The sequence below is a fragment of the Cupressus sempervirens genome, chromosome 8 (genome assembly GCF_028749045.1).
Source record: "Cupressus sempervirens isolate cs-2001-9-10 chromosome 8, ASM2874904v1, whole genome shotgun sequence".
Lineage (NCBI taxonomy): Eukaryota > Viridiplantae > Streptophyta > Pinopsida > Cupressales > Cupressaceae > Cupressus > Cupressus sempervirens.
Window position 1 is genome coordinate 175,600,471 of NC_143125.1, and position 11,536 is coordinate 175,612,006.

The 11,536-nt window shown below is 32.3% G+C and overlaps 1 protein-coding gene across 2 annotated transcripts; it reads left to right on the forward strand.

The window, feature by feature from the left end:
• Positions 1-764: 764 nt before the first annotated feature.
• On the forward strand, positions 765-4,035 carry LOC149542121 (2-oxoglutarate (2OG) and Fe(II)-dependent oxygenase superfamily protein). 2 transcript variants are annotated; one of them, XM_089796166.1, is made up of 5 exons: positions 765-840; positions 1,081-1,361; positions 1,832-2,079; positions 2,412-2,733; positions 3,622-4,035. In XM_089796166.1, the coding sequence occupies exons 2-5, from the start codon at positions 1,089-1,091 to the stop codon at positions 3,865-3,867; spliced, it is 1,089 nt and encodes a 362-aa protein (XP_089652292.1). In that variant the 5' UTR covers positions 765-840; positions 1,081-1,088; the 3' UTR covers positions 3,868-4,035. The 2 variants fall into 2 exon arrangements, with proteins under 2 accessions (XP_089652292.1, XP_089652291.1); XM_089796165.1 differs by lacking the exon at positions 765-840 and having other exon boundaries at positions 1,030-1,361.
• Positions 4,036-11,536: the final 7,501 nt, after the last annotated feature.

Below are 11,536 nucleotides of genomic sequence, written 5' to 3' on the forward strand. Positions count from 1 at the left end.
TTAAACACTATGGGACCATATATAAATATAATGCTATTGTTTTTGTTGCCTAAAGACAGATATGATATCTAGATATTTTCACCTTAACTAAAGAGGAATTTTGATTTAATAGTCTCTAATATAAGACTTCATGTTGATGGGGCAACAAGTGACTTATCGTATATGAAATTATCTCATACTTCACAACTCTACGTAGAAGATAATATAAGACTTCATGTTTATGGGGGCAACATGGGGGCAACAAGTGACTTATCATATATGAGATTATCTTATACTTCACAACTCTACGCAAAAGATAACAAGACATGCATGTCTACCTAGCAAAATTTGAACTTATAACTTTAATATATACATATACTCCACTCCCAAATGTTTGATGGTATTTGATAAGACGTCCATATTTGATGGTATAGATAAGACATCCCTAGCTGGCTCCATATATATAAACATCAAAGCTATCCATAGATATAGCACTATTGTTTTGGCCGTTGTAGGCACAAAAATGAGATCCAGATGTTTTCATCTCATTGGTGGGGAGTTTTGATTCGGGAGCCGGTCAACACCCATAAAGAATGCCATAATAATCTATAAGTCAACTTATGTTGGTGGTGCAATAAAAAAAGTCAAACAAAACTGGCTTAAAAATCATCCTTAGGTGTCTATAAGTCAACCCCTAACACCTTCATGAAAACTGCCATGATTTCACAGTAGACTACCAAGACAAACAAGTGCTATAAATGCAGCAATGGAGTCAGGGAAAAAACCGGGGTCTAGGAATGAAAGAGGTGTCAAGGAGAAGAAAATTCGGATGTTCTAGGTGGTGAATTTTGCATCTAGAACGTAAGGGTTGACTTGCCTGATTGGTTTCCATTCTCATTATTTTTTTTTAAGTTAGGAAGACTAAGTCGTTTTGAGGGGGCAGTGGACTTTTCTTCCTCAGTCTAAAAAATTGTTGTCTTTGACCCGCTAAATTTATCTTCCGTCAATTTAATCCTACATTAGGAAGTCTACATGACCAGAAAATAATACATATAAACATATTGATCTTTTAGATTGTAACAATTTATCCTTTGGTTTTAGATTCTGCAATGGCCATGGAGTTGTGTAAGAGAGACTTTGAGAGGGAGGAAGAGATGGAAAAGAGTGGTTTTGTTGGGGTGAAGCATCTGATTGATGTGGGTTTGCAGAGACTTCCCACCAAATATGTGCTCCCTATCACTGAGCGTCCAATTGTGAAACCGGTAGCTGTCATTCAAGATAGACACTTGCCAGTCATAGACATTTCTGGTCTGGGAGGTGACAGGCACTTGGAGGTTGTCGCTACCATTGGTCAGGCTTGTCAAGAGGCTGGATTCTTTCAGGTAATTATGCATTTTGGGCTAGAACTTGTGGTGTGTACAATCAAATCTAACCTTTATGTTTTGGCAATAAAGTTACAGATTTGATTTATGGTCACGAAGATAGAGATTTGCAGATTGAAGCTATTGTTATAATCCTATTGGTGGCATATTCTACCGTAGCAACAATTCAAACATGGGGTTAAACTTTAAATGATGTTTCATTAGTGAGTTTATCTTCAATTTAGTGCTTATCCAAGAAATGATTAGATGAAGCACTCTAACTAAATGAATCTCATTATAATGATATTATGTTCTTTTCATCGATTGTAGAAGACTCTGTGATGGCTAATGGTGGTGCTATGGAATATTCATTATTTCTTTTCAATTGTGTGGGTTTTTTCAGTTTTCATGATAAGTTAACAATTGTTTGATTGTATTTAAAATGTCTATATAACCAAGTAATTGTAATCCATTTATCATCATTTGATCAGGTGGTTAACCATGGTGTTCCTGTAGCCATGATAAGAGATATTATCAGAGTGGCATCAGAGTTCTTCGAATTGCCTCTAGCAGAAAGGAAGACATACATGTCTGATGACATGACGAAGCCAGTGAGATATGGAACAAGTTTCAATCAACTCAAGGATCAAGTCTTCTGCTGGAGAGACTTTCTCAAGCTCTACTGCAATCCCACCCAAAAATGGCTTCATCTCTGGCCTTCAAATCCTCCTGATTTTAGGTCAGTCATCAAGTCAACCACCATAATTTGGCATTAAGTAAAATGCACTTATATTGTTGGATTATTTAAAATTTAGCTTTAGTTTTAGTTTTTCTTCTTTATTTTGAATAATGAAATTTTTGCATGATAAGTTTTTATAAAAAAATTAAATGTATCTTAAACCTTCATATATGAAACAATAGTAATTGGCTCATCTTTACAAGAAGCACTTATAATCACCTTAATCAATAAAATAATTAATTTCAATTTCAATCTTGTATTTTTTCCATCTATATCCTTTGTCCAACTCCAGAGCTAAATTTTGTAAATATGAACAAATAATGTTACTGCAGGAAGGTGGCATTGGAATATAGTGAGGAGATGAGATTAATGGCAGAGAAACTGATGAGTGCAATTATAGAGAGTCTGGGGTTGCCCCAAAACTACGTAGAAAAAATCTGCAAAGATGGTAGCCAAGTTATGGTTGCTAATTGTTACCCGGCATGCCCAGAACCAGAACTCACATTTGGCATGCCACCACATACAGACTATGGTTGCATGACCGTACTTTTGCAAGACTCTGTGGGAGGCTTGCAGGTGCTCAGAAATGGCGAATGGGAAGCAGTTCATCCTATACCTGATTCTTTCATTATTAATATCGGTGATCATCTAGAGGTAATACTTCTCCGATTCCCATCAAATTTTAACTCCAAGATAGACTTCTATGTAACTGGCACAAAAGCTCATGTGAAATGGTCAGCAGATCAATTGTTCATTGTCCTTATTGCCATGAATCTTTTACTGTTCATAATATCAATATCAATGTGCATCAGAATTTGAATTTATTAATATTTTAATATCAACATTTTAAATCACACTCTATAATTCATTATTAAAACTAAATTGTGTTAAAAAAAATAATGAATTGAAGTCAGAGAAATAGATCTATAAAGAGTGGGCAACTATTCACCTGAAAGACCTAAATTATCCTAAGTTTGGTTTCATTAGGGTTTCTTCAATGACTCTCTCTATATACATATATTTGAGGCAGACAGTGCTCCTTCCAACAGATTGGTTAGCAGATTTCTACTGTCTTGAATATTAGTTTCATAATCTCGATTTTGCTTTTTCCTTTTTATACTGAATCTTGAGCTTTGCACATACCACTTTAGAGCTGATACTATTCATATAATATGATGGTTTTGAAGTTTGTCTTCTATTTAATCTCATTTCAAAGGGACTTCTGAAATAGAACATTTGAAAGATGTTTCTATTGGAACATCCTTTCGACCATTTTGCTTTAGTAAAGTTTCTTTTAAACAATAGGTGTAATGATGATCGGGCATGCACCCACTCCACACTCTCTCTCACAAATCATTTTGATGTTTGACTTGGATGTTTCAAATCTTTGGAAGATACAATGGTGGTATTAATGGATTCAAATCTTTGGAAGATATCATGGTGGTATCAGTGGAGTCATTAAATCTTTCTGAATATATGACAATTGATATCAATGATGAAACTATTACCTAAGTCTTTGTGTCATTGCATATGTGTTAGCAGGTTTTGAGCAATGGGAAATACAAGAGCATAACGCACAGGGCAGTGGTAAACTCAGAGAGATCAAGAGTTTCTGTAGCAACTTTATTGAGCATGCCTTTCGAAGCAAACATTGGCCCTGCTCCAGAGCTCATTGATGAACATCACCCCCCACTTTACAAGGAAACAAACTTCTCTGACTTCATTAATCTCATGAGCACCAACACATTCAAACCAAGAGCATTGTTAGACTCACTCAAACTCTCTTGATTTGTGACTTTGATCCTTTCAATGAATGAGCACAAGCAGCTAATATTTAATATTTTACGGAGGAATAAGCTATCCATATATAGAGAGAGAGAATCACAACTAGTTGGAAAGTTTTGCTTGGAATAGGCATTATACTTGTTCTAATTAATCAGATATGCCATTGTCTGATCTGTTGGAGTTCTTGCCTCTCATGTCTAAATGCTGAATTTACTCTCAACCATAAATTACAATAAATTCTATAGTGAATTCACTACTGAAACTTTTTTGAGTCTTGTCAGAGAGAAAAAAGTATAGTATTTACTGCTAAGATCGACATCTTTTTTGATGTCATGCAAGCTTTTGGATGGTAAGTTTGTTTGTTAAAAGGAAGAAGTAGTTAACCTAAAAAGAATTTGGCAAGTACAGTCATGTGCGAAGAAAAGGCCAGAAAAGGAAAGTGTTTTAACGTCGCTCGATCTCTATATACTCCATTCTAGTCGAGAAAACAGCTCCTTTTTCCTCGAGTGGGATGACAATTAAAATTGTTTGGATGACCGAAAAAAAAGTAATTTTTTTTCTTTTCTTAATCATAAATTTGGTGTAAATAATTCTTGTAAAGTAGATAAATGTTCATGTGGTGCTTTCCTACTAAGAAGGTGGAGAACTTAAATTATAAGCTAATCGAGACAATCCTTGGTGTATATAACCAACATTCTTACTCTTCGACCTAGTTCATGATGTAAGAAACAAATAAATTACTCTCTATCAAATTCAAAAGAGATAGCTTTGTGGATTAAAAAAACTTTGAAGTGGAATTGACTATCTCGAAAAAGAAAGGCCTTCTTTGTAGGTATGGTGATTTTTAAGTCAAAATTAGGTATGTTGATTCTTAATTACATTTTTTATTCTTAAATGACTTCATTTTTTTAAAAAAGTTTAATGTTAATTTCTCATTTTAAGCCTCACTGAAAAGAAGAATTTAAGTGATTTTTCTAAATGTAAGAATGGAAAGGCTAGGGTTTAGAAGAGTAACCTCTCATTTGAGATCATTTCATACAGTATTGGCTTCCAATTTTGATCTTGTATATTGGTCTATAAACTCAATTCTAGTATGCATCATATTTTCTAGTTTATCTACATGATATTGGTCCCTTTCAACCCTTTGAAAGCTACTCTCATTTTTTAATGGATGACAATATCAATAAAGATCTCTTTCGGATCTCAATTGACTTTAGTTTTAAGGTGGACATGAATTAACCTCTTCCAAACTAGATCGATCTCCTATTTAAGGATAGAACTTACAAGGAAAATATAGAAATGGACATCTATGTAGTTTGCAGTGCTCTTCTTGCCAAAAAGTGAGCCTTTTACTTAAATTTCACAATCCGAGAAGGAAAATGATTCAAAAAAGCAAAGGCTCTTGATATGGTAGGGTAAAACAAGGATGATATAAGTGAATCTTCTAGCTCTCCATTAAAGGTGTCAAAAAAGCATGAACACTCCTATTGTGCACAATGATATGTTAATTAAGGTGCTTAACTCAAGACAAATCTTAAAAGTATGATGTGATAGGGTATAGATTTTTACCCTTCTATTAGAAATGAAATGTCATTTTTTTCATTCCTTATTGCCCTTTCTATGCCCTTTTCTTGCTTAGATAAACAAGGTTATTTTATACACCTAAAAATGGTCAAACACCAAACATTAATTAACTTGAAATCAATGCATTAATTAAACAAGGAGCACAAGCACCAAAGTTCTTGCCTTTAGTGTGGTAGGTTTTTGGGTAAGAGTTGAGTCAATTTGTACATGTAGAATTTTGAATATTTGGTGATGGTGACATGATCATAAGCTGTAAGCTTTCTTAGAGTAATATGTAGGTGTTCAAGTGTTCATATAAAGAGTAATACACAAATAAATATAGAACTATTTTGCATGGGTAGTTCGAAAAGAAATATTGAACATAAACCTAGTGAAAAGGAAATTTGGTTTGACGAAGGAAAGATAGATGAAGAAAATATGGCATATTGTTTCTCCATTGTGTGGTTTTCTAGTTCTTGCAAATGTTCTATTAAAATATGTGTTAAGTAATTTAAAATGTATAATAGACATTAATGTTGCTCCAAGGAGCACAAGTAAGAAACTTGTTTGAATGTTTCTATTTGCCATGCAAAATGAACTATACATATTTTGTTAAATGTAATTTTATATTATTATATATTTGGATTGTAAGTTAGCTATTGCATTAATTTTAAAACTCAAATTTAAAACTAATAAATAATAAATAGTAAATGATTTAAATATGAAACAATAGATAATGATCATAGTATAATAATAGATTTTATTGAAGGAGTGTTTTTTTTTGTTATTTCAAAGATAATATTTGGAAGCAAAAATTCTAATATATAATATATTTTAAAAATTCTTATTAGAAACATTAGTATAAAAAATTGGATCATTAATACTCAGCACTCTTATTTAAATGTTTTTTATATTTATAGTAGAATTAAAAATAGTAAAAAATTAAGAATGAACAAAAATTAAGAATTTTTTTCTATTTTATAGATTAATTAAACTACACTTTGCTAGGTTTCCTTAGTTTCGATATTAAACCTTTCTTGAAATTTAACATAAGAGCTAGGTTTTGAAGGAAATTTACTAAGGTTTATAGGTGACATTAACAAAAATGTAATTAATTCTCCTTTCCCAAAGATATAGCTAGGTGGACAAGCTTTTTTTAATTATCAATAAACGGTCAAAGCCTTTGTATTATATGGATAATATAGAACAAAATAGTAATGTTAAGAATCTTCATTTAAATGGGCATTGGTAGGAAAGAACAAAGAAGAAAACCTCTAGTCTCGCCCAGGACTTGTGTCCTATACACTTTTACATTATAAAAGGACCATACCCCAATTTGTTTATATTGGATTTGAGTATGGGACTTTTGGTTTGACCTTTATACATTTTTACATCTTCAAAGGGGCTTACCCCAATTTTTGTGTGCATTGCACTAGTTTAAATATGAATTTGAAGAAACCATAATCTTCCTTCTCAAAATACTACATGAATCTTAAATCAAAATAGTGCTAAAATCAAATAGTGTGTTGGGACTTGTCAAAAATGCAAGAAAGGATAGACTCCTTCCCACCTAACCTATTGAAAATTTACAAGAAATTCCTTTGAAATGTTGGCATAGTTAGAATAAATAAAAATTCCTTGTAAAGTTGTCAAATATAAGCCAAGATTGAGTTACAAAAAGCTTGAGTTATAACCACCGAGGTAAAGGATAAACAAATTAAGTGTTAGAGAAAACTACAAAAAAGGAATAGCAAAAGACTACTCTCTAGCAAACCTTGATACAATTATTCATTATTTTATTACTAGTCTTTGTTCCAAGTTTGTTGTCCTGACCAACTTTGTGATAACATGAATACCATTAAAATAAAGCATCTCGGTGAAAAGGATGACAGAAAGGAGAAAACAAAGAGAAATAAAAGATGAGAACAAAAGAATAGGTGCACAAAACAACAAAACCTTAGTGAAGAGAGAAACAAATCCATGGAACCAGATATAGTATTAGATAATAGAAGCAACCCAAACAGAGATCCTTACATAACCAAAACTATATTATGTACATAACAATGAGAAGAGCGACTGAAGGAATGGAAAAATAGGGAGCCCCAAAAATAAAAGATAAGGGCTACAACTAGAGAGAAGAAGCAGAAAGAGGGAATAAGGGAAAAGGAACCAACAGGACACAAAAGAACCATCAGCCCAGCTAGGGAAAATGACAAACCCACGATGAGCAGCAAGAACAAGAGCTAATCAACTAGGATATCTTCCATTTGGCAGTACCACTTCATGCCTCTGTAATTGACACAATAATTTTAATAGCTCGATGAATCAAACTATCCTTGGTCTTCACAATTTTGCTAATCATATGAAAGAAATCTCCTCCCAAAATGCCATCTCTCTAAGGTCAAACTTCATCCTAATAGACATATCCATCCTGCAGATCACTAGATAAAGATTGCCTAATGCTAAAGAACCCAAAGCCTACAGCTAACAACTATTTAATAGTAACAACATAGAGAAATTTTGGGGAGTCTTAAATAGTAGCAGCAACATCATTAGAAGATGCCCTCCCTTAGTTTTGTTCATGCCAAAAAATTGGGATATCAAGAAAAAGATATCTAAAATAATGAGAACACCTCAATTCGCACTAGACAATGTGAGTTGTCCAAATCTCATAACTAGGGTATGCTTGCTAAAAAGGTTGAGATCGAGGGTGTGTGTGAGAGAAATGAGCATAGATAAATAGGATACCTCTATGTTTAATGATTCATAATTATGCTTTATGTCACCCCTGTTCCAAATATTTCAATCATAGATAAATAAGAATTTTATAATTATTAGGTTGCTCAAAGGCATATTGAAAGATCACTAAACTTTTAGTAAGATCGTAATGGTGTTTAATTCTCATTATTATAAATGGTGAAGTTTTGGTCGTCAGCTCCAATATTTGCTAAGGTGTCTACTATTTTGTTGCCTTCTCTTAGAATATGTTGAAATCTAATTTCTTTGAAATTATCCACTATATTTAGAGTAGTTTCAAGCTTTGAATTTAATACCCAACTTGGAGTGCTTCTTTTACAGAGTACATTGAGAATAATTTGGGAATCACATTCTACTATGAGTTTCTTCATACATATGTTCAAGCATAGTTGGAGTCCTTCTAAGAGTGCTTCTAACTCTACCAAATTATTAGTAGCCCTCCCTAGTGGTTTAACCTATTTGACAAACTATCTATTTGAGAAAGAGATGACACATTCTAATCCAACTATACCTGGGTTTCCCCTAGAAGCACCATCAAAATTTATCTTTACCCACCCTAGCAGAGGGGGTTTCCAAATGCAATTAGCTTAGGCTTCTTTGTTATATTTGGGATATACCTTAGGGGGATTAATAAGTTTGTTCCATTTCTTTTTTATTAGCCCATCCCATTCTGAGAATGCTCCTTCTTCCTTGGTATGATTCCTAAGATGGTTATTGAGAACTTTTGTTATACTAGATTCAAATTTATTAAGAAAAGAGTTAGTTTTCAATGCTTCATCATTGAAGATTCTTCTATTTCTCTCCTTCCATATCTCCCATAAGTGAATGGATAGTGATATCTTCCAAAGGTTGTTATAAATTTTGGACTGTCCATTTTTGGGCCAACTCTTGAGATGGTCTCAGAGATTAGTAGGGAAGGTTGAAGACCAATTCAATTTTAAACATAGCCAATTCCAGCATGTCTTAGCAAAGCTGCACTAGAAGAGTGCAAACGATCTATCATCTTGGATGTGTGTTTACATAAGGGACATCTCGAGGGTCCTTCAAATCCTAGTTTGGTGAACTGATTAGCTGTAAGGATTCTACTTTGTGATGCTTCCCATAAAAAGATCCCTACCTTGGGGAGGCATGTTGGATCCTAGCAAAGAGCGAGGGGGATTATGATATGTTCCCACCTTTGAGAATCGTAACCTAGCTTAACTCTATAGGTTCCTTCTTTTGAAGGCCACCACATCAATTTGTCACAATGATCTTTGTGCGAGTATGATCTATGGTTGATAAATTTCTTGTACTAAAGTTTCTCTTGTTATGTTAGATCAGTTTTTTCTATAGAGTTCCATTTATAGAGTTCTGCAGGATAATAATTTCCACAAATTTTATAATTATTGACAAATCTACTCCATGGGTTTGTCAATTTTTGTTTAATAGATTCCAAAAGAGAAGATGAATCGGGAGAGGGAAGTTCATCCCATCAATCTTCCCAAAATAAATCTTCTTCTCCCAGGTTGGATGAACCCATAAGAGTGGGTTACACTTTTTTGCCTAAACTGACACTAAACTTTGAATTTTCAAGAAAACTTTCACTTTTGGATGCAAATTGCCATTTAACAGTTAGAAATTTGAAGATGAAGTAAATTAGAGTCTTCTGGGATGTTCTATGTAGAATCCAAATATATATTTTAAATTTATTTTGAATTGATTTGATTGAATTATTTTTTCTCCCATGAAAATTGATATGTTATCAAAAACCTAATTTTTAAAAAGTGACATTATTTTTTAAACACATAACTTTTTTTTCTACAATAGATATCAATGTGATTCTTTTGAATTTAGTTTTTTAACATCCATACCAAAACCATGGCGGTAATCTAATGTCTTTATCCTTAATATTTCATATTTTATCAGAGTTTAAATTTCACCTAACATGAATTTGGACATAAATTGTTTTTGACACATGTAACATATTATATATTTACCCAATTTCAATTTTTTTTTTGATTGAAAGAGGACTTGAATATGCAGACCATGGTTATTTTTCAAAAAAAAATCTCTCTTAGTTACTATTTTTCCATAAGCATCCAATTATATAGGTTTATTTTTTTATAACAAACCTATGTTCAATTCACATGCAAAAATGTATACCTAAAAAATTCAAAATGTATTGAATTCATCGTCATTAGAAAGCTCATTCAGAGTATCTCTATCTTGCAAAATGACATGACTTCAGTGCTCCTTCTGGACCTGGTAATTGAGTCTAGAAGCCATGAAAATACTAGAAATCATCTTACACTTGGGAAAGACCTGTAATTACCTAGTTTCAAACTACATTTCTATCAAAACTAAAAACATCAGTTTCTATAGAAACATAATTATCTAGTTTATATCAAAACTAAGAAAGCTTGACCTATGTGGTTAAATGGGTCAGCCTTACTTTCGATCGAAACTACCTAATGTAGTTTCGATTGAAAGTAAGGTCAGTCATAAGGATTTCTTTTTTAATAAAAAATTTCATATAAATAAATTTTTATTTATTTTTCAATTGTAACATTCAAATCCAATCATAGAATTCACACTTTAATTGGGAGGGAGGAAATATTTTGCAACTTCTTTGTTTTCAATTTTTTGAAAAAAAAAAATTGTGAAATGGGAAATAAAGGTAAAAGAGAAAGTAAATATTCACGAAGAAAAATTGATGAAGAAGAAGATGAAAATCATTGAAGAACTTTAGTAGGATACTATAAGAAGCAAGGTACACATGTGCAATATTTTTTCCAATGCATATTTAGTTCATACAGTGTACAATCGTATTGTAGACTTTTTGTTTGTATATAGTTAGGGTTTATCCAATTAGGAATATGGTAAATATAAACTTAGGGTTACTATTAACTTAATATGAAGGGTTTATTAAATTATGAGTATTTATTGGGTTTTATTAAATTATGAATATTTAGGGTTATAGTTTATTACATTATGGTTTTTAAATTATGAATATTTAGAAGTAGAGTTTATTACATTATGGTTTTTAAATTATGAATATTTAGAATTCACATACATTTTAATTATGGTGTTTTAAATTATAAATTCATTTAGGACATAGTGAAATAGGACAACCTACTGAGGTTGGAGAAGATTCATCCCAAGTTCAAGCATGCATGTATGCACACATATTTCGCAAGTACAATATCTCTCTAGATTTCTACCTGTCTAGAGGCAAATTTTATATCTTTGATTTTTAATTTTAGAGACAAATCTTCTTACAAACTTGCTTGAGTTCTTTTTATTTATTATGCAAGTGTAGTAGTAGGTGATGAAAATGTTGGACATGAGGAAATTGAAGATGAAGTAATGGATA

Coding starts and splice junctions, on each gene's coding strand:
- LOC149542121 (XM_089796166.1), top strand. CDS start 1,089: ATGGCCATGGAGTTGTGTAAGAGAGACTTTGAGAGGGAGGAAGAGATG. Junction 1,362..1,831: donor AAGAGGCTGGATTCTTTCAG/GTAATTATGCAT, acceptor TCATTTGATCAG/GTGGTTAACCATGGTGTTCC. Junction 2,734..3,621: donor ATATCGGTGATCATCTAGAG/GTAATACTTCTC, acceptor ATGTGTTAGCAG/GTTTTGAGCAATGGGAAATA.